Here is a 24,279-nt window from a genome sequence, read left to right as displayed (position 1 = left end):
CTTCATTACAAAGTAAAGTTGTTGCAATTAACATCTATTTAATTCAATATCATCCTTAGACTGCTTAATCATTTGTATGAATTTCACCCGTTTGAATAACATTAGGCACCAAAAGCACTAACAGACGAGTAAACATACCAGTTAAATACAGAGATTTTGTACTGAACCTAGATATACAAGGATCAAAATCCACCTTCCACCCTCCAAATATTTGCCATCTTGGCGGGTTCGATATAGTGAACTGTCTCCCAGATTTAAAACAACTTCATTAATGGGACATGAGACTCAGTGAGATGACGATTGGAAGAAAATTGGCGGTAATCTGATTTACTCTGCATCACATTTCAGACGAAAAAGTGGACAGATCTCAGAGACAATGGAGAGTTCTACTAGAAAAGGAAGAAGTTCCATCTTTCACGAGATATTTGACCCACAACTCCATCGTTGCTACATCTGCAGAAAAACCCCTGTCAACCATTTCACTGACAAGTTGCACGGCTCTAGTACTTTTGTTATTTCTTAGTAGTCCTTGGATTATTGTGTTATAATTGACCCCATCTGGAAATCATCCATTTCCTTCCATCTCCTTTAGGAGCTGATATGCTTCCTCTGTACGTCCTCCTTTGCACAACCCATGCATGAGAATGTTACATGTCGACATGTTAGGTTGCAAGCCTCGAGCATGCAAAGAATCAAACAGCCCCTTAGCATCGTCGAGCTTTCCGGCATTACACATGCTATTCATTATAATATTGTAAGTCACAATGTTTGGGACGAATTTGGAACCTTCCATCTTTTGAAGCAATGTCATGGCCTTGTCAATCTGTCATGTTTTACACAAGCCATCCAGGAAAGAATTCAAGGTATAATGATTTAGATACAGATCATGAGATCGCATCTCGTTAATTAGCTCCCCGCGGCTTCTAGGTTCCCAACCTGGCAATATCCACTTATGAGAGTGTTGTACGTGATGACATCAGGATTCAAGCCCCTTTCAAGCATTTCTTGGAACAGTATTTTTTATTTGTCAATTCTTTTCACTTTGCAGTATCCGTTAATCAACATGTTATAGGTAACAACATTAGGTGAGCAGCCTCTTTCAACCATCAAATTAAGAACCACCAGAGCATCATCCATCCTATTTTGCAAACAATAACCGTTCAACAATGCATTGTAAGTGACACTATCAGGCATTTTACCTAATTGAATCATCCGGTTGATTATGGCCTCTGCCTCTACAAGCATTCCCTCTTTACAATGTGCATCCACCAGAATATTGAAGGTTTGAACATTCGGCATGACTCTGCTTTGCACCATATGACTCAGCAGTCTTTGGGACTCTTTCAATTGGCCGAATTGCACACTCCTTGAATGACAGAGGTATAAGTAACGACATCCGGTTCAATTCCTGCCTCCATCATCTTCTCCATCCAGACCGTCGCATCTTTCCATTGGCCTAGCTTGCACAAGTAATGAACCAAGGAGTTATAAGTGAATATGTCGGGTTGGATGCCTCCGCTTGTCATCTCTTTCAACAATATGAGAGCATCTTCCATCTGGCCTACATCGCACAGACCGTGGATCAAGGTGTTATAAGTAACAACATTTGGTTTGACGCCTTTCTTGCTCATAATGCCGTGGAGTCTCAACGCCTCTGTGATCAATCCCTCCTTGCAAAGACCATCAATTACTATGCCGTATGCAAAGGAACCGAGCCTGCAGCTTCTCTCTTCCCAGTCCCTCAGCAATTCAACGGCCAATCTGGTGTTACCTGCCCTGCATAACCCCTTGGCAATTATCGCATACGTGGTCTCATTAGGTTCGGGGCCATTTCGTCCCATATCATCGAGGAACCTCAAGGCTTGATCAGTTTTGCCCTGAATAAAGAGACCGTCAATCAGGGTGCTCGACGTCACCACAGTGATGGGAAACCCAAGCTTGAAGATTCTGCCCAGAATAGACAAACCCAAATCAACCCGCCTTAACCGGCAGAAGCAATTCATCCAAATAGTGAGCAACACAACATCATCCTCGACCCCCAAAGAAGGCAGCCGCTCAATCAAGCGGATGGCAGTCGAGTAGTGCTTCATCCTCACTATAGCGCCCAACAGTAGATTGAAATCCCTGGAGGAAGGCAAAGGGCTCGCCTTTATCATTTTACCGAAGCAACACAGGGCATCACCGACACTCGTAAACAAACCACCACCAGCTCTGCAATTTCTCCTCACGTAACTCAAGACCTGGTTGGGATCGTCTAAATTAGGGTTAGGGGTCGAGGAAAACCTCCGACGACGGGGAGACGAGAAAGGGAGATGAGAAGGATGAGGGAGATGGAGGATGGAATGGGATGACGACTCGCTGGAGAACGCAGCTGGAGCACGAAGAAGGAGGAAGATGGAAGAAGCAGGGCAGACATTCTTTGGCTTCATCGGTTGATGATGAATCTGAAAGCTGAAAAGCTTCAGCTTATGGCTCTCTCTCTATCAAGCTTTCATATTCGGGCTTGGCTCTACCGTTTCTTGGTTATGATATCGAACAGAAAGATGTAGATCTGGATAGGACATGATTTCAAATGATTTCGCATCATTATTTACTGACAATACGAATATTTCTTTTATCCATTTTTTTAATAAGTGATACAATTAATCGCAAAATCAGATTTTCATTTTTTTGTTAGTAGTGACTCATGCGCACAGTTTTACTTCTCCAACTAATTGAGATTTACCAGATCATTGAACATATTGATAAACAGTGTGATAACTTGATGAGGAGCATCTAACAATATATTTCAATCCGCTTAACTTGTATCTACGACTACGTATGTTTGTACGGATGAATAAATTATAGCATGTAATGTGGAATTTAACTCATTTCATGTCCCGATCCAACAATTGAAATTTGATTTAACAAATATTTCTGACTCAATCATTCCTAATTTCACTACAAGGCCTTGAGCATTCTGCTTCATAAACCGCAATCCTTCTTAGAAATATAATTGTCCAAGGACCTAAACAATAATACCAGAGATGATTCACAAGCTAAAAAGAGAGAGAGGGAAACAACAATCCTTCTTAGAAATATAATTGTCCAAGGACCTAACTAATAATGCCGAAGACGATTCATGAGCTAGCAAGAGAGAGAGAAAGAGAGAGAGAGAGAGCATGAGTAGTGATGGGCTATGGCGTTAAAATTTGACGCACAATCACAAGAAAATAAATTAAAAGCGAGAAGGAGAAATTGAAACACAAAATTTATCCCAAATTGCTCCTAAACTAGGAGTACATTTAGCAAATAACTCTACTATAATTAGCATATTGCATCTTTATGTTACAATTTTCAATTACAAGAGAAAGAAATTATATATGCTCGGTAACTATTCATGAGCTTAAGCCTAAACTGCTAATAAATATGAACTCAAATTATAAAAATCTCCAAACTCTTGTGTGCATTCCTGTTAATTGGGAGTATGAATCACTTCCCCAATATATCATATAGTATGGAAGTTGTTGTTAGAGAAGCAAAAGTGGCAAAAATAGGGATGGATTTGAGTGGGGCATAGAGCAGGAGAGAAGCAATGGCGGATTTATCTTATATCATCATTTAGCGACAATACAAATATTTTTTATAAATTTTTTTTTATAAATGATACAAATGACCATTTTCACGAGCTAAACAGAGGGAAAGAACATGAGCAAGAACGAGCTATGGTGTAAGGATTCGACGCACAATTACAAAAAAAAAAAAAAAAAAAAAAAAAGCGAGGAAAAGAAATTGAAACACAAACCACCGCCCGTGGTGGCCGCAGTGGTTTCGCGCTCTCTCCCCCACCGAGGGGGGAGGGGTTCAAAACTCCGCGTAAGCATTCGCGCGACTCACCCGTGGCCGAGTCCGTGGTGGTGGCCTGGCTTCATCCTGGGTTTACCTCATTTCCGCCGCCGCCACTGCTCGGGGTTCCTGATTACCAAAAAGAAAAACAAGAATTGAAACACAAGATTTATCTTATATTGCTAGTCAAGGGGTTGTGCACATTGGCGACTGCTATTTTGGGGTTGCTTGAGGTCGCACGACTCGCCTAGGCCGTTCAACGACGAGATCCAATCGTTGGCGCCAATGGCTAAACTTAAAAAAAAAAAAAAATGTAAAAACTTTTTAACAAAAAATTATTAAAAGTCCTTTATAAATGTAATTTTTATCGAACGATATTTAAACCAAAGTGTTTTTTAATGCACTTTAAAATTACAATTCACCAAACACTATTTACATTTTGGAAAACCCCTTTGCCCCAAAAGTGTTTGCATTTTCCCAAGAACATTTTCTCAAAACCAAACCAAAGGGGACCTATATATACCCAGTAGCTACTCATGGGCTTAAACCCATATTATCAATAAAATACAAGCTTGAACTATAAAAGCTCCCAAATCAAGATTATGAATCACGTCCCAATGTATATCACGGAGAATGTTGTTGGAGAGGCAAAACTAGCAAAAAATTGGGATGGATTTGAGTGGGGCATAGAGCGGGAGAGAAGCAATGTGGACGGCAACGAATACTCCATTGGTGGACGGCGATACTAGGACTAGTCATTGGTGGCTGCGATCGGCTCGGGCTAGTCATTGGTGGCTACGATCGGCGAGAGAGGCATCAAACGTGAGTGAATCGAGGGCAACGAGCTTACCCAAAATGAAAAACAAAATGAGTTTACTTTCATTAACAAACTCTAATTGGTAGTGCCTTAAACATTTATCCCAAAGCTTTAGTCTTTTGAAAAAATATCCCAAATTAATACCTCATGATATATTTATCCAAAGTAATTTCATCTCACAGAACATCCCAAATCGATATCCCTCACCCAAATATATGCTATGTTAAAATGCATACATGTCAACATATATGAATTTTCCACATCGGATCAATCATTCTTCACCTCTCATTCATCTTATAGCCATCTGCCATTTGTGTTGATAGGTATGCATTACAAATAGATTTTTGTTTGAATACCAATTTGGGGGTTTTTTTTTTGTGAGATGAAATTAATTTGCAATAAATATGTCATGTGTTTACTAATTTGAGATTTTTTTTTAGTTGTATTAACCCAAAAAAAAAAAAAAAAACAGAAAAAAGCCAAAATACCTTGTTAGACTCTTTTTCTTAAAGGACCCTTAGAATGGACTTTTCTCAAATTCTTCATGAAGTGAGCTATACCCTATGCTCATCACCGATGCTAAAATAGCTATCGAACGAGCACTCGATGGTCACATGGCCATCTCCACCATTGGTTAGGGTTTAATTTGTCCCAAAACTTCCATTCCCTCAAAATTACTCACGTGAAGTCCTAGTAAATTGCACAAAATAAGCCCCCCAAATCCCGGTAATGTGTCATTTAAAAGCTTGTTTCAAATAATTTCTAATGGTACAAATTTTGTTCACTTTTTCAATTCAATGAACAACATATTGGGTAAAATTGATACGAAAATTGGACAAAAAAGAAGATCACATTCAAAAGGCGCCATATCTACACTCACTAGGACTAAATCATGATATTTCACTAAAAGACACTCTGCCATCCAAATTATCAAATACAATGAATAGAAAACAATCAATGCTTTAATATAGATGTGGCATATTGTTCTTCCAAAAAAAAACAAATATTGTCTTCTTCCTCTCTTGCTCTTTTCTCAAGTTGAATAATAACATTTCGTATGCAAATACAAAATAATTATCTCTTTTATCCAACCAATCTCCTTTTTCGAAGCCATGATAACTTGTTTTGAGGAGAGTGGTACTTATACACAGGGGTGAGCAATTCCAGATTTTGTAGAGGTTCCACCTGGGACATAGAACCTACCCGCTAAAATAGATTCATTATATTTTGGAACCTAAAACTTATTCCGCATACCTTAAAACCTGCAATGTACCTTGTAATATGTTCTAAGGTCGGATCCAAATTCTACCCAGCTTCCACTCGTATTATTAATTGAACGATTACAGTGAATCATCACTTTTAATGATCACTACATGCTATTACAATTCACTTATCAAAACTTATATTTAGATACACGAATAATATGACACATTAACAAAGTAAAAGAATCTCGGTCGTAAAATAGAAATTCAGACTAGTGATTCAATAGACGCTGTGGAATAATGTAGAATCATACAAAGACATAAATAAAGAAAAATACAAAAATTTGTTCTAGCTTCTACCAACCAAGAAACTGGAATCTGTTATCAAAATAAATTCCTTAATTTTTTAAACTTGAAACTTACCCTGTATATCTTGAAACTTAGAACTGAACAAGTTCCCACTAATCTGGTTTTTCGGTTCCAGGATCTACCTTAAAACCATGCTCACCCCTACTTATACACATTGCATATTCTCTTAGAAAGAACTTCAAAGAACATGGGTCGGGTTTATTGAGTCCATCGATTTTAGGTAGACTTGACCTAATATCCAATAGGCTCGGATTTGAAAACACTATTGCATAGAGCAAAAGGTACCACAATGGTGATTAGTAGCGATGGTACTTGTGAGCTGTTTCCATTAGCAAGATACAACACTAAAGAAGGGTACATAGGACCACTTGATAGATTTCCTACAATGCAGCGTCCCTTAATAGGATCATGGCATAATTAGGACATCAAAGGCTAGTTCCATATTCTCCGGCACATGTGCAAGGGATTTCAAATTCCATGATGCACTTCCAATCATTTATATGAACAGCAAAGAGAAAATGCCTAACTAACATTCTCAAATTATATTTCTTTCTAAATATCTGTCATAAGAACTAGAAATGCGGAACTGGCCACTGAGGTGCAAATTACCACCAATTCACAAGACAACATAAAACAAGATGTTGTTTAGGTATCCACTAGCAGGCTTAGCATAAAGACCTATCTCTGAAATGCTTGCATGCTATTATGATTGTGTCAGCAAACAAAGAGTTGAGGGTGTAACAAGAGGCAGACTATCCAAGCATATCCTCCTGCCGTACGTGAGACTTAAAAAAAAAAAAAAAAAACAGAAAAAATGTGTTCGAGAGTCAATTTGGCCTTGTTTAGTAACGCTCCAAAAAGTATCTAATTTTATTTTTCTGTTCTTCGGAACAGAAAAATAATTCGTTTGGTAAATTTTTTGTTCTCGAGAATAGATTTAGAACAAAATCAAAAAGTAAGAACAAAAATCATTAAAAGAAGACTGATAATTCAGATTCTTAGTGATTTACGTTAGAACAATATGGATACATCTTAATGGACTGCTAAGTTTTTACACTTAGCTCGGGCTCTCCCAAACCCATACCAATTCGCGACTTAAGGTTTAAGTTTTTTAACATGCAAGAGATTATTAACTACACCTAAGTAAAATAAAGGGAGATTTATTTTACTCCTACGAACCAGAGACTATGGGTACGGGGACTTGGTTACATTAGACTTCTCTAATACCCTTTCTACCATTTCTTTTTTTTAATTTTTCAAAATTATTTTTGCGGCAGTGATTTATTTTAACCTAAATTACTATCATGCAAATGCGGTGACCACACGGGCACTCATCCATTATTTAAAACATTCAAATAAATAAATTGCATCATACAAAGCAAGCAATCATTTTTTTGGATTTTCTTAAAAATTGGAGTTCTTTTATAAAAATGCATTTCTAAACTAAATGACTTAATCCTATTAATATGCAAATTCTAATTAAATGGGTCTATTATGCAAACTAATTATTATGCACCTCATGACCTAACTTCACTAATGAACAAATTCTGATTAAATAATCCTATTATGCAAACTAATTAACATGCACCTAGTATTTTTGGTTTTTTTATATTGAAATTCAGAATTTATAAATGTCCTAATTAATCTATCTAAAAAGGATGATTTTCTAATTTATTCTAGGGATTAATTTGACTTAAACCCTATCCTATCTTAGAAAACTATTTTTTTTAAAAAGAGATTTGAGATGTGCGAACATTATCTAAAACCTTATTTTGTAAAAAATGTTATTTAAGTTCAACCCTAACTTATTTTTACCAATGCAATCCTAAAAAGTAATCCTAAGGAAATTCTAATTTATTAAACCTACATGTCCGATTTACTAAACCTATGTGCTCATGCAGAATTTTTTATTTTTTATTTTCTTATTATTTTTTAGTGTTTTTCCAAGACAAGCAATTATGAAATAAAACTTACATCTACACTATCAAGATATTCAACAAATAAAGAATTAAAATAATCGAAAAAATAACCCGTTGTCTCACAAGGTTAAATTAACGATTACTCTAATCCTAAACATTACGACAAAAGTTCAAGATAATTAAAAATCTGATCCGAAGTCTTACGGATCAAATTAATAATTATAATGATTTAACAATTAAAATTCTACCAAAATACCCAAAAATTAATATAATTAAAAAAATAATCCGATGTCTCTCGATTAAATTAATAATTATAATAATTCCGGAAAAAATCCTAGCGGATAATGTCTACAATATTCATAAAATGAACAAACATCCAATGTTTCAATTTAAGCTATTACAACTAAACATGATAAATAATAATAATAATAATAAACTACCTTGACTCTCTTTTTTTAAAATAAAAAAGGGGTCAGAGCGCGGGCGCTTGGGCAGTGACGATGCTGGTGCTCAGAGGTGCGGCAGGTGCCACGGACGGTGGCCGGCGTCGGGACTCCGGCGGGAGCAGGCGGACGGCGACAGTGAGGGGCTCGAGCTCGGAGCAGCGGCGGAGGCGGAGCTGGACCGCGGGTCGCTGGGTGGCGACGTCGGCAGCGGTGCGGGGCTCGGCTGGCGTCGGGGCGTCGCGGATTGCTGGGCGGCGACGGCGTCGAGCTCCGGGGCAGTGGGCGTCGATCCGGGTAGCAGGGATCACCGGCGGAGGCGGTGCGGTGGCGCGGCGAGCAGTGGGGGCGGCGCTGGCGTCAGCGAGCGGACCAGCGAGGCGGCGGTGCGGAGGCGCGGCGGAGCTCGGAGATCGACGGGTGCGTCGCGGGCGGATCAGGAGTGTTGCAGTGGCGCGGCGTCGGCGAGGGCGGAAGCGCGGTCGTCGGGGCGCCCGGCGTTCGGAGGTGCGGCGATGGAGCTGCAGATGCGGGCGAGTCCGGCGGAGTGACAGTGACGTCGTGGGCAGAGGTGCTGTGATCGGCGGGCAAGTGTTGCAGGTGCTCGAACAGAGGGTGGAGGCGAGCGGCGGGACGTCGTGCAGCTTTGCGGAGAGGGAACCCACGAAGAAGAAGCACAGTGCACGTCTCTTTCTTTTTTCTTTTTTTTTTTGGTTTTTCTCTCACCTCACGTCCACTCGCACGTATGCTGACTTTTGTACTTTTCTTCAGTCAAAAGGAGCAAACAGCCCCTTTGACCTGACCCAGAAAATTGAACTCAAAAGAAATGAAGGAGAAAACTTCCTCACTTTTGCTTTGAAAATTTTTCTTGAGTTCACTCTCGATTTTTTTGAAAATCCACCCCCTCGTTACGAAAAATGAAGCTCTCTTTTATACTAATTCCGAATGGCTGCTTTATATGACATTTTTCAAGTTTCCATCTTCTGTCGCATTAAATCGTAGAAATAGAATCATAAAGATTTATTTCGCAATCGCCCGATCCTACTCGTTTTTTTCCATTTTGCAAAATTCTTGCTTCTTATTTACTTGATTTTTAAATTGTTTCTGAATGCTCATCAGAATTTCAAATTTCCATGCATAATCAATCAAATCAATTTCCCTCATTTTTCATTTTTTCCTTTTATTTGTTCCAATGCAATTTTTATTTTCTTTATTTTCCTAGATTTGCTAAAAATAGGTGTCAACACATCTCAATTTGTGAATCACTAAAACAAAGGAAAAAAAAAAGGAGCAATGAAATTACCTGATCACAAAACGATATGAAGCTAGATTTTTTATTAATCAAGGAAGAAAACTTCAACATTCATCCGCGAAAGAAAGTGACACAAGTAGAAAGGCTTCACGTGAAAATCTGGGCTTTCTAGATTCTAGAACTAGAACAGAGCATGTTTGCCAATTTCTAAGGAATACCTATTGACGCATTGAAGATAAGAAAATTTCTTGTGAGCATGTTTGCCAAGTATTCATTGAGATAATCGGTAACATGATCCAATGAATAAATCTTTTGGCTATTTCTTTAGATATCTCATGTATTTCGTGAGCAACAATGAGTGATCTCAAGTGATGCATGTGAATGCAACAGTTTACGTAAATTTGGGAGTACTAGTCAAGCTCAAAATTGAATAGTTCAAATGTTATGCAAGATAGGATGTTTAAAAAAAAAAAAACAGAAACAAGGATTCAACGAGTAAGCAAAGGAATCGAGAATCTCCCTTGATTAAGTTGTCTAGAGTTATTGGAGTCAACAAAAGATAACTCCGGAGAAATAGATGAGACATAAATGAGAGTACAAGATGAAAAAGGATGAGCAACATAAACGACATACAAATGAACATTAAGAGACAATTGAAATGTGATAAAACCCTCATTAATTCCAAAAAATGAAAAAATCAGAATTACCGATGATTTGTGAAAGGGAGACAAATTTGTGTGTTCAAATTGTACAATTGTGTGCAACTGTTGTCCAAGTGGTAGAAAAAAGACGTTAGCCAAAGAAAAAGGACAAATTGCAAACTAAAGAAATATTTTGAATTACTTAAGCAGGTCAAATTGCTGCGTTGTTATCATTCTGAATACAAACAACTAGAAGCTTTTAAGATTGTTTATGCATTGGTACCATGGAAGAAAGGTTGATATGCTAATCGTAGGAGAAAACCTATTGGGCACAACTGTTATAAATAGTTAGGACTAGGGCCTATCAAAGTACAAAGTAGGGTTGAGAAAAAAATTGAAGGCATATCACATTATGGATACTACTTCAAAAGTTGCAATTATGCTAATGCTGTCCCTCTTGATGTTCAATGTTATCAAAGGTGCCCTGCACACCGGTATAGTTAATAGGGCTTGCAATATCGGCTCCTATTCGAGCAATGATCCTTACGCAAACGGCATGGCTTACATTCTTGAGGACATGGTGACCGTGACACCTAGTGACGAGGACTACAACTACTCTACCACATCTCCTTATACCGCAGCAGCCGCCTATGGTCACGCAACTTGTAGCCAAGCACTTTCTTACAGCAATTGTGGCATGTGCATGGGCTCCGTTAAATCCCAAATACTGGCGATATGTTCAAACAGTCTTGGCACTCAAGTGAAGCTTGAACATTGTAGAATGAGGTATGAAAACTACTCGTTCAACGGTTACGTAGTGTGGCACCAAATAGAGAGAACCTTGTTCGAATGGTAGAATCCCCAGGACATGCGTTGTTTAAGTTTGTTGAAAAATAAGTTCTTTAATCACGTATCCTAATTTCTGTTGTGCGTGGTTATTTCTACTATACATGTTGTCATGTTTATTGTGGGAAATGATATCATATATCTTTCCTATACTTTCTTTGTTATTTTAAAGTTTTCTAACTTTTTTTCTTTCTATATGACGAGAAGACCTAAGCAAGTAGCTAAAAGCTAACGACTATTATGAAAATTCGAACTTGCATTGTGCATCTAAGCTACACCCACATCATTGGGTTTGTTCCTACGATACTTAAGAGAGAGTCTTCAAGAGACGGCAGTTGGAGACACGCACATAAGAGGACTTGCAAGATAGTGCAAAACCAGAAGCCTAAATCAATAGAAGGAAACGCTACCCAATGGCCAAAAGAAATGGCCACCGCCTTGCCAAAACCGCTTGTGAATTTACCATATATGTTGAACTCTAAGCACAACTCCTTGATGAAATTCAGAAAGAAATAACCATGACTTTGCCCCCAGTTTTTGCATAAGGATCGATACCCAAAATCATTAAGGAGGTCAAGAACATATTTACAGCACACAAGATAGACGCCATGCGAGGATCCAGTCATTTCAATGCAAGAAAATATCTCAACGCCAAGAAAATATCTCAACGAAGCCAAATCAGCCAAATAGAAACTATGTTAAATCAGTTACTGATCATACGATATAAGTGTATTCAACATAAACCAAGATAAGTACAGAGGATGAGCTAATGCATGAAACACAAAATGGACTCATCAGCATAAGATTGAAGCAAACCAGCGTCTACTAATGCAGTAGGAGATACTTAAGAAACCAACCTTCTTTGAAGATTTAACGAGTCATCATAAAAGTGGCCTTGCTTCAGTTGCTAAGCCCATGAGTCTGCTTTTCTAAATCAGGAAATGGACAAAAGAGACAGCCAAGGAGTTGATCCTCTTGTGATATATGCACAACTTCAAATTATTTTTCCTGACTTCAATTGATCATGTCTCCCGCGGGATCCAATCGTGAACTTATCTCAAAGACTGGTCTCCAAAATGCTTGCACGCTACCATGATTGGGTCAGCAGACAAAGAGTAGAGGGCATGACGAGAGGCAGATGGTTCAGGCAAGTCCCCCTGTTGTACGTGAGAAACTTAAAAAAAAAAGAGAGAGAGAAAAATGTGTTCCCGAGAGAGTAATTAAAACAGATAAAAATGCCAAGGAATGTACCTCCTTTGAGAGCCAACCTATTGATCGGCAAAGTAATTCAATTGCTGCAGTGGAAAAGACAACGGAATTTACATCATCTGGGCCTGACTGTAATGAAGTTGATTGTTGTTCTCAAGACGTCTAGCATTGGAAATGTTTGACAATGGCGTTCATGTTCACGCATCATCAAATGCTTTTTGGAAAATCCCTTGCAGTGCAAAGGGTAAGATACTTCAAGTAGCTTTCATACACTTGCAGCCACGTTCCCCAGTCAGGAAGCCATCCCTATGTTATTTGCACGTAAGAAGCTGAGCAAATAAACCAAATGTGTAATCGACCTGTGGTGATAATCTGAGTACACAGCTCGACCCAAATATTCTCCACTACCGATTCAAATACCATCCACTTCGAGGTATGCCTCTTCTTTGAACTATCTATGGTGAATAGGACATTGTAAGGATCAGATTGTGAAAAAAGAAAGTTTATAACAGAAAACTAGGATCTCTCCCTCAAAGCACATACACAATAGGCTAATCAGGATTTATGACATAATATACTTCATTACAAAGTAAAGTTATTGCTATTAACATCTATTTAATTCAATATCATCCTTAGACTGCTTAATCATTTGTATGAATTTCACCTGTTTGAATAACATTAGGCACCAAAAGCACTAACAGACAAGTATACATACCAGTTAAATACAGAGATTTCGTACCAAACCTACATATACGAGTATCAAAATCCACCTTCCACCCCTCCAAATATTTGCTGTCTTGGCGGGTTCGATATAGTGAACTGTCTCCCAGATTTAAAACAACTTCATTAATGGGACATGAGACTCAGTGAGATGACGATTGGAAGAAAACTTGGTGGTAATCTGATTTACTCTGCATCACATTTCAGATGAAAAAGTGGACAGATCTCAGAGACAATGGAGAGTTCTACTAGAAAAGGAAGAAGTTCCATCTGTCATGAGATATTTGACCCACAACTCCATCGTTGCTACATCTGCAGAAAAACCCCTTTCAACCATTTCACCGACAAGTTGCGCGGCTCTAGTACTTTTGTTATTTCTTAGTAGTCCTTGGATTATTGTGTTATAAGTGACCCCATCTGGGAAGCATCCATTTCCTTCCATCTCCTTTAAGAGTTGATATGCTTCCGCTGTACGTCCTCCTTTGCACAACCCATGCATGAGAATGTTACATGCCCACACGTTAGGTTGCAAGCCTTGAGCATGCAAACAATCAAACAGCCCCTTAGCATCGTCGAGCTTTCTGGCATTACACATGCCATTCATTATAATATTGTAAGTCACAAAGTTTGGGACAAATTTGGAACCTTCCATCTTTTGAAACAATATCATGGCCTTGTCAATCTGTTGCGTTTTACACAGGCCATCCAGGAAAGAATTCAAGGTATAATGATCTAGATACAGATCGCGAGATCGCATCTCGCTAATTAGCTCCTCCGCGGCTTTAAGGTTCCCAACCTGGCAATATCCACTTATGAGAGTGTTGTACGTGATGACATCAGGATTCAAGCCCCTTTCAAGCATTTCTTGGAACAGTATTTTTTATTTGTCAACTCTTTTCCCTTTGCAGTATCCATTAATCAACGTGTTATAACAAACAACATCAGGTGAGCAGCCTCTTTCAACCATCAAATTAAGAACCGCCAGAGCATCATCCATCCTATTTTGCAAACAATAACCATTCAACAATGCATTATAAGTGACACTATTAGGCATTTTACCGAATTGAATCATCCGGTTGATTATGGCCTCTGCCTTACAAGCATTCCCTCTTTACAATGTGCATCTACCAGAATAGTGAAGGTTTGAACATCCGGCATGACTCTGCTTTGCACCATATGACTCAGCAGTCTTTGGGCCTCTTTCAATTGGCCGGAATTGCACACTCCTTGAATGACAGAGGTATAAGTAACGACGTTCGGTTCAATTCCTGCCTTCATCATCTTCTCCAACAAGACCGTAGCATCTTTCCATTGGCCTAGCTTGCACAAGTAATGAACCAAGGAGTTATAAGTGAATATGTCGGGTTGTATGCCTCTGCCCGTCATCTCTTTCAACAATACGAGAGCATCTTCCATCTGGCCTACATTGCACATACCTTGGATCAAGGAGGTATAAGTAACAACATCTGGTTTGATACCTTTCGTACTCATACTTTCGTGAAGTCCCGAGGCCTCAGTGATCAATCCCTCCTTGCAAAGACTATCAATTACTATGCCGTATGTGAAGGAATCAATCCTGCAGCTTCTCTCTTCCCAGTCCCTCAGCAATTCAATCGCCAATCTGGTTTTACCCGCCCTGCATAACCCCTTGGCGACTATCGCACATGTGGTCTCATCAGGTTCGGGGCCATTTCGTCCCATATCATCGAGGAACCTCAAGGCTTGATCAGTTTTGCCCTGAATAAAGAGACCATCAATTAGGGTGCTCAATGTCACCACATCGATGTCAAACCCAAGCTTGAGGATTCTGCCCAGGATACACAAACCCATATCGACCTGCCTTAACCGGCAGAAGCAATTCATCCAAATGGTCAGCAAGAAGGCAGTTGCTCAATCAAGCGGATGGCAGTCGAGTAGTGCTTCATCCTCACTATAGCGCCCAACAGTAGACGGAAATCCCTGGAGGAAGGCAAAGGGCTCGCCTTTATCATTTTACCGAAGCAACACAGGGCATCACCGACACTCGTAAACACACCACCTCCACCACCACCAGGTCTGCAAATATTCCTCACGTAACTCAAGAACCAGTTCGGGTCGTGGAGAATAGGGATAGGGATCGAACAGAACCTCCGAGGAGCGCTGGACATCGCAGCTGGAGCACGAAGAAGAAGGAAGACGGGAGCACCACAGAGGCTCGCGCGCTTCATCAGCAGCTTGCTGATGAATCTGAAAACTGGAAGCTCTGCTTTTGCTCGGCGGTCTCTCTCTCTCTCTCTAAAAATCGGACAGTTTCCACCGAGATGCAGATGTCAATCCTCTATTTACTTGCCGCATTTGTTTCAGTTTTGAAAACGGCCTTTAGCAAATACCTTGACACCGGAACACGTGGAGTGTCAAAATTACGAAAGCGACACAATACGCCAAAATCAAAACAAAATAAATTGAGAAAATCCAATCAAAACACTAATGTTGTAATCTTCAAGTGAGTTGTACGCTAATGTAGCTAAATAGTGTCAAAACGACGTCATTTTAGTACTACGTGATAAATAATTAATATAATATTTAATTAAATTAAATTAAAAATAATAATTAATTATTAAAAAGGGAAGGAGGAGGAGCGTGGCCGCCGGCCGCCTCCCTCCTCCTCCTCCCTTCCTTTTTTAATTAAATATTTATTTATTTTTTAAAATTTTAATTTAATTAGTTATTATATGAAAATTCGAATTATACCAAAACAACGTCGTTTTTGTGTATGGTTTCTTTGAGTTGGCCACATAAGCGAAAAATTAATAAAAAATTGCCACAAGATTTTTGACGGATTCGTCGGATGTGGCACTCAAGTGTCTTATTTTATAAAAAGTGACACTTAAATGTTTTTTTCGTAAGTTTTGACACTTAAGTCTGTCTGCAAGTTTTGGCATTTGAGGTATTCTTTTTGCCCAAATACCTTTAACCTAAAGGGTTAGGCCAAGGGTTTTGAAGAAATACAAATTGCTTTTGGTAAACTATTCTTTACAAAGCTATATGTTAAGGACTTTGGATTTTCTTTTTCTTTTTATTAAAAAATATTAAACTCTTTACCAACCCTAATAATGGTAAAGGTAATTTTGGAACAATGAGAAATAAAATCAAAAAACTAAAAAAAATTATGATAGTAGTTTTGGAAAAAAAAATGTAATTTCAGTATTTGATCTGAAAACCCAAAGCTGATCTCTATCAGTATTGGGCTTTCAACTTTTTCAAAGCTAGCATCTGACTAAAAGCCCCTTAGATAGGCTTGCCAAATACTACAGCATTTTCCCAATGGAACTCCTTGGGAAAACTGAACCAAATGCACTATAAGTCTTATTATTGCCTTGGTGTCATGGATGCCTTCAACGTCCAAGCTGGCTGCTACCATGGCATCTTTCATAATGCACAAGCAGCGGGAAAGATCAGCTTTTACCAAGGCAGCACTATAAACGGTACTCTCAATATTGAAATAAATATGATCGCTATTGTTGATTCATTTTACATAATGTAACTCTGAGGCTCTAATGCTGACACTGTAGCACACAAACAGGGAGTGGTGAGGCAATTCTATCTTTTATGCATCTTATGGCAGTATAATCTTATGACCATGCATGGTTTTTTAAGGAAACTAATTGTCCAGTTACTCTTTATTTAGATCAAAACATATAATATTAATCTAGTGAGGCTGGAGATGCTTTAGGTCTTTAGATTCCGAGAAAGGACATAAGTTTGTTGTTATATTTTATGAGATTTTTCATGGTTGAGCCTCTGTATGGGTGTTGGAGACTGATGTTTAAATAAGATACTACAGCTAGGAAGAATTCTCTCCTAGCACAGATATATTTTTCACCACTTTTCTTTTCTTTCTTTTTTAAAGAAAGTGGGGGGACTTTTGCATTGCAGTAGAATAATATTGAGGTCCGCATGTGCGGTGCTGATTTTGATGAATCATTCTGCGTGGAAAGGAGTCCATTCTTTCTTGTTGTAACATATCTAATGCCATAAGGTTGCTGGTATTTTTCTCTGTTTTGGCATGAATTTCCTATGCTTAGTCAGAGGAATTTGGTTTTTCTGGTTTTCCATGCACGCGCGCGTGAGAGAGAGAGAGAGAGAGAGACCGCAGCCCCCGAGGGGGGGACGACTTCTAATCTCTGTTTTCTTGTCAGATTTGACTAGGATATTGTGGTTTACACTTTGGTTTCTGTGGCACGGGACATGCATTGGCTGGCGGATTAATTTGCTGTTAATTACTCTCTTGTACTGTAGGTATTGATCTTAAGTGAGAAGCTTCGTTCTGTCACTACACAGTTTGATCAGCTAAGAGCCATAAGCTTCCAGGTGGCTATTAATATGGTGAGACCTAGAAGAAAACTTAATCAGTCTGCCAATTCAATTCCTGTAGATAACTCAAATGGTAATGTAGAATTCAAAAAGTCTAATGAAGTTCCAAGTGAGCTTCTAAGAGTCCAGCAAGAACACATGGATGTGAGACAGGTGCCCTTCTGGTAATCACACAATCCACTTTTTTTCTTGGGAAAACTGATTATTGATGAAGTTGATCGGTTATTTTACTCTGGCATTCAAGTCACTCAGACTTTTGTTCTGGTATATGTATTGTTCAGGTAGAGTTGATGAGCCTTCTAGATGCAGTCCAACAAATGGAAACGAAGATGGTGGAAATGTCTGCATTGAATCACCTCATTTCTACACGTGATGCAGCAAACTCAGAAGATAGAGCATCTACATGAGCAGGTAACAACTTTTCTTTCATTCCTTGTTTTTTGTGTGGTTTTATTTTTTGGTTGAAATTCTTGTGTGGTTTAGTTGGATTAAAGTATGCATCATTTTCTGCCCCATCTTATCTGCATCTCCTGGTTCGCACATTTTTCTTCGTGTGGTTTACTCACCCTAATGTCTAGAGTGTGTTGTGCCTGCACATATATTTTTCCATTTGATTTGGGTTTTTCAGCTTAACCTGGGCAGCTACTTGGCATTGTTTTAATAAAATCTTTAGATTTGGTTGCGATTAGATCTCTCTTAATCAGAAATTTTGAGTAGGGGTCAAAAGTTGTCAAACTTGTTTTCAAATTGGAGAAGTTGACTTCTAGACCAAATAGGTTTTCGAACTTCTCTTACCTCTAGTAGATTCCCTCCCTTTCTCTCTTCAAAGGGAAAAATTATTAAGTGGATGTATCCAACTGAACATTGAATTAGGTATTTCAATGTGGAAAGTGGTGGAGCCACTAGATTGAATGATCCAGATTGATGAGGTGCTTGTTTTGGCTATTCATATCTTGAATGGTTGGAGAGGGTCAGCATGATGGAAAAAGGGGATTTCACAATGTACCTCATCTTGTCCCTGGCACCAGTAAGCTAGTTTACCAAATGTTCAAGAATTTCTCATAGTAAATCTCCAGAAAATTTGGAAAAAAAAAAATGCCTCGGATAATCTTTTTACTTTTAGGGTTAATACCTTGAAAAACCCCAAACTAGTACACTTGTGACAAATTTACCTCAAACTATTTTTTTGACCACCAAAAACCCAAAACCAGTATACTTTTGACCAATTTACCCCGATTGATCATAAAAAAACCCTAAACTTGTACGTTTATGACAAATTTACCACAATCTATTTTATTCGACCTTAAAAAATCCAAAACTAGTAAATTTATAACAAATATACCATCCAATCATGAACGTCCGAAAACTATAAACATCACCTTATAGGCCATTTGCATAGGGTATGGTTCTCTCGTTCTGAGACATGTTTATATTCATTATTCATGCAGGTCCCGTTAATTTTGCTAGCAGTTTGGGGGTGGGGCTGGGGGCAGGGGCAAGGGCATGTATCTCATAATGCTAATTTTTAAGCATAATATAGATGCTAGTTGCTCTTCTCCATGTATATATTGATACTCCCATGTTGTAGGGTCTCTATTTTTCTATTACTTTGCTCAAGTTAAGCGGTCACATGTCGATTATTTGACAATCTATTGTTTTCTTGCAGGGAAAATTATCCAAAAAGTCCTAAACCTATTACACTTTTGCTAATTTAGTCCTAAACCTTTTAACTTTATCAATTGAGTCTAAACATTTTCACTTCTTGCCGATTCAATCCATCCGGTCAATTTTAGCTAGAAAATACTGACATGGACACCAACGGTGCCACGTAGGATCTGTCGGCGCGACGTAGATAATTTTTAATAATATTTTAATATTTTTTAAAAATTGAATTTTTTGAATTTTTTGTTTTTTTCTATTTTTCCCCCTTTTTTTCTTTTCGGTTTTCCTTGGCCTTTTCCGATGGCCAGCCACTGGCTACAAGCGATGGCCGGCCACCGGAAAAGGCCAAGGAAAAAGCCAAAAAAAAAAAAGGGAAAAAACAGAAAAAAATCAAAAATATTTAAAAATATTAAAATATTATTTAAAATTGTCCACGTCAATGCCAGCAATCCTACGTGGCACCGCCGATGTCCACGTCAGCATTTTATGGCCAAAATTAGCCAGATGGACTGAATCGGCAAGAAGTGAAAAGTTTTAGGACTCAATTGGCAAAGTTAAAAGGTTTAGGATTGAATTGGCAAAAGTGTAATAGATTTAGGAATTTTTGGACAATTTTCCCTTTTCTTGCATGGAATTCTTCTCATGCATGTCTTCATCCATCTATCACTCTACCATATCAAGAATTCTCTTCATTTCAATCACAGGAGAAGCGAAGTACGTGATAAAATGGGTGGAAGAATTCCTGCCCCCAAGTCAGTGTGACATGAAAATTTTCTTCTCAGGATGTACTGGCAGTTAATCACAGTACTTACATTTGGTAATGTCATCGCACGGATGTTCAATGATTAACGGCAATTGCATGAATTATGAATATAAACATGTCAGAACGAGAGAACCATACCCTATGCAACTATAGCCAACAGGCCAGAAATGAAAAACGAAAAGCATAAGATCATCCAACTATCCTGTGCTACAAAGCTGAAACAAAACAAAATAATCTAAGATGACCTCAAGATGTAGCACCATAAACTTGCTATGGCACATGAGTGAGTTAAATTTGTATCAGATTGAACTCATCAGACTCAAAAGGAAAAAGTAAACGTCCTTTTCTTTTCTTTTCTTTTCTAATTATTCCATTTCAACATTTGCATTTATGTTTTTTTCCTCTTACAGGCCATTTCAATCATCAACGTCCAGAAACTATAAACATCACCTTACACCTCCTATGTCCTTGTAAAATTGCTCGAGAGCCATATTGTCACGCCCTGATCCTTGAGCGCGTGCCCATCCCTTGGTGGTTGATTAAATTTGCGACGTCCCAGGACGCGTCGCCAACCCATTCATTTTAATACGCATGCGGAAACATATAAATAAATCTCCATACAACATAAAGATGGGATAGAAAAGCAGAGCTACAAATTCACAAACCACAACACACATTTATACATAGCTAACTAGTTTATATACAGCACTAGTCTAAGGACAAAGGTCTACAAAAGACCGGCTCAACAAAAGGGTATTGTCCTAAGGCCAGCTAGCCAGACTCATTCACCGATTCTTCAATCTCCACCGGCTCCGAGGGTAGCGGGTTCTCCACAACACTAGGGGTGATCGGTTCCCGGTTCGGTCCGGTTCCATCCAAGAACCGGGAACCAGACCGGGAGGACCGGTTCCCACTTTTCTGGACCGTGGACCGGACCGGCTATCTTGGAACCGAGAACCGGACCGGACCAACCGGTCCGGTTCCAATGAACCATCACTTGTTTTCATTTCATTTAACAAAAAAATAAATAGTAATTACTAGTAAAGTAATGCACGAGATTATGATCTGGTCAAGTTTTTTTATTCACTTTGTGACCAACAAAGTGACGCCCTATTAAATTAAAAACATCAACTTTGTGGAAACAAAGAGAGCCAAGAGATTGAAATCTCAATAGAGAGCCAAGAGATTGAAATCCCCTAACGAAGCGCTCTTACCCACACCAAAATGCGCGGAGGAGACGAAATCCAACCACCCACCGCCCCCCTTCCCAAATGCGACATCAATACAGCACAATCGCATGTCGGAAACAAACGAAGATGGGACTACGAGTATAAATGATCAAACAACGAAGCCGCGCAGCAATGAAAACATAGCAAAAGAGCTTATCGAGGACGGGACTCGGGACTCACCTCAAAGAACGAGAGAGCCTTGGGAATCGTCGGGGCAGCGATGGGAGACGGGAGAGAGCGAAGAGATGATGACGCTGTGGGGAGGAATTAGGAAGGGTTTGGGAAAATGAAAGTTGAATCGAATTACCGCCGAGTTGGATCACAAAAATTGGGAAAATAGAAGTTGATGTGATGGTTACTGTATATTAAAGCAGAAACTAACAAAAAAAAAGAGAGGGGTTTAGCCATTCGTTTAGGTTTCAAGAGGGAAAGGCAAGTGAGGAGAATTGCAAAATTTTGGAAAATAAAAGCTGATGTGATGGTTATGTTGAGTGTAGTTCAGAAGCAAAAAAGGGGAGGGATTATTAGCTTTGAGTTATGAGAGAAGAAATAAATATGATGGTAATGGGTACTATAAATTATTTCAGAAATTAAAATATATACATATACATATATATATATATATATATATATATATATATATATATATATATAAATGGTCGGTCCGGTCCGGTCGTCCGATCCGGTTCCGACCCCGAAACCGAGAACCGAACCAACCGGTCACCGGTTCCAAAAATAGGAACCTGAGACCGGACCGAGACACTCTAGGACCGCCCGAAACCGACCGGTCCGGTCCGGTCCGGCCGGTTCCTGCCCCGGGCGGTTTCCGTTGCACACCCCTACACAACACCGTCAAGAGGGTCAACAGCATCCTCATCTAAAGAGTCATCGACTACCACAGCGGGAATCCCAAAACCCCTAAGGGAACCACCATGAATTCATTAGGTCCGTAGCGAAACCAAACTTCGAATCGATGAGATACCCTATAAGGTAGGTCCTCTTCGACCCAGACTGTGGTCACTACTAGCTCATAAACCCAGTGGCTTCCAGGATCGGGGTAGCTAAAAACCCGCTCGATAACCCTCATGAGCCGGCCAAAAAACTCAAGAGGAGCAGCTATTTACGGACTTGAAAAGGTTAAGCCCACGACGAGGTGAGACAATGTCCCAACAAGTCCACCCCTAAACTCCAACTAGGAAGGAAATACGCCTAGAGTCGGTCTATGCACACACAAGTCAGAAGACTTACCTTACCTCAATTCTCTCCTACACGTTAGCACAGTTTATAATCTCAACCAATTAATCATTCAATACCAACGATCGTTGAATTCAACGATCATTTGATCCAATCAATACTATATATCAATTCAATACTATCTATCCAATACCATCAACACAGTCAATGCTCACACAAGTTGAAATGGATCAATAATAGCTCGCGCAAGCTAATATAGATAGATAGTAGCTCACACAAGCTAATATACGGATTGTTGCTCTCACAAATTGATAAATGATCATTGCCCACACAAGCTGATAATGTATACTGTTCTCATAAGCTGACATATCAAGCTCTTATAAGCTGATATAGTATACTGCTCTCACAAGCTGACATATCAAATTACTCACACAAGCTGAAATACGATAAATCAATCCTGAGCCAAGGATCTTGTGCCTAGCACACCAGTTCCTCAATTAAATAACGAACTTGGCCTAATTTCATCATGATAAAATATACTTGATAAAAATAATCGTATGTGGGTACACAGTCGGCCTAAGCCAAAAATGCAATATCTTTCTTTTAAAAAATCCCACTATTTATATAGTGTTTGAAAATATTTTTTGCGTTAAAAATCGACGCCTTAGTATTTTCTAATTAAATATCGAAATTACTCAATTTTGAAATAAATATCCAAAATTATAATTTCCACTCAATTTGCAAAAATCATCACTCAATTAAATAAACCAAGCACACAATTACAATCAAGACGAAATTCTAATCACCAGCTATTCTGGTCTAATTTCCGGAAAATAATAAATAATTAAATAAATACCAAAATTAATTAATTAAATACAATTAAATGCCAAAAATAGAAACTTAGGCCGGAAATGCCTAATTAAATACTGAAACAAGTCCATAAAATTTCCGAACCAATATAGATAAATAATATAACTTATCTAGTATCTAATTACACTACTTTAACCACCTAACATGCAAAATCGAATAATTAAATCACTAATCAATTCTAACTAACCACATTATCCCTAATTAACTTAAACTAATAATCCCTTAAGCATAATTAATTCCCTAAGTAGATTTTAGCAAGTAAACTCACCGATTTTGCAATCTAGTGAGTCCACAGCGACAACAACGCAGAGACGGGCGATAAATCTCGTGGCGGTGGAGCCCGACAAGGCCCGAAAGTGGTCCAAAATGGGCCTTGAAGCGCACGATTCCTTGCTAGAATTCAGAACTGGTTGTTGGGCCAAGAGGGTGAGCTGAGCGACGATTTGAGCTGGAAACGATGAGACTAGCTGGCGGACGACTGTAGCGGTGAGCAGGGGCGACGATGGCTGCTCCGACGACTTAGACGGCGGCTAGGGGGCTCCGACGTGGCCTAAGGAGGCTCAAGAAGAGTGGCACGACGACAGAACAAGCGAGACGAATGGCTAGGCGCGGCTAGCGCTCGCGGGGGGGCGCGACGACGAGCAGCAACTAGCGGAGGGACTCCGGCGGCTTGCGACAGGCTAGGGGAGGGAGTTGGCTGGCTTCTCTACAATTTTTGGAACTTCAAAGGCTTGAAAATGGAGAAAGCAGCTCTACTGAAGAAGAAAAGAAGAAGGAAGCCAGCTGCACTTAGAGGGACCCCATTGGCCCCAAAGTCTTCCTATTTATCATCTTTGTCCCAGGCAAGGCCCCACCTAATTCAGCTCTATCCTCAGCCAATTTTGTGCACTAAATTCTCCCTAGAATACTCCCCAAGTGGTCCAAAAGGTTGAGGGGACCATGGCCTACGAATTTTGAAACATATT

The 24,279-nt window shown here is 39.2% G+C and overlaps 1 protein-coding gene and 2 pseudogenes across 1 annotated transcript; 1 reads left to right on the top strand and 2 right to left on the bottom strand.

Moving 5' to 3' along the window:
• Window positions 1–1,401: 1,401 nt before the first annotated feature.
• On the bottom strand, window positions 1,402–2,429 carry LOC120295484 (putative pentatricopeptide repeat-containing protein At1g12700, mitochondrial). The gene is made up of 2 exons (XM_039316679.1): window positions 1,577–2,429; window positions 1,402–1,460 (listed from the first exon to the last, which is right to left on the bottom strand). The coding sequence occupies exons 1-2, from the start codon at window positions 2,427–2,429 to the stop codon at window positions 1,402–1,404; spliced, it is 912 nt and encodes a 303-aa protein (XP_039172613.1).
• An 8,821-nt stretch (window positions 2,430–11,250) lies between these two features.
• LOC120291372 lies at window positions 11,251–15,520 on the bottom strand (annotated as a pseudogene).
• Window positions 15,521–16,607: 1,087 nt separating this feature from the next.
• Window positions 16,608–19,125, top strand: LOC104454194 (annotated as a pseudogene).
• The last annotated feature ends 5,154 nt before the right edge of the window (window positions 19,126–24,279 follow it).

Source organism: Eucalyptus grandis, chromosome 1 (genome assembly GCF_016545825.1).
Source record: "Eucalyptus grandis isolate ANBG69807.140 chromosome 1, ASM1654582v1, whole genome shotgun sequence".
Lineage (NCBI taxonomy): Eukaryota > Viridiplantae > Streptophyta > Magnoliopsida > Myrtales > Myrtaceae > Eucalyptus > Eucalyptus grandis.
This window is presented reverse-complemented; position numbering and strand designations above follow the sequence as displayed.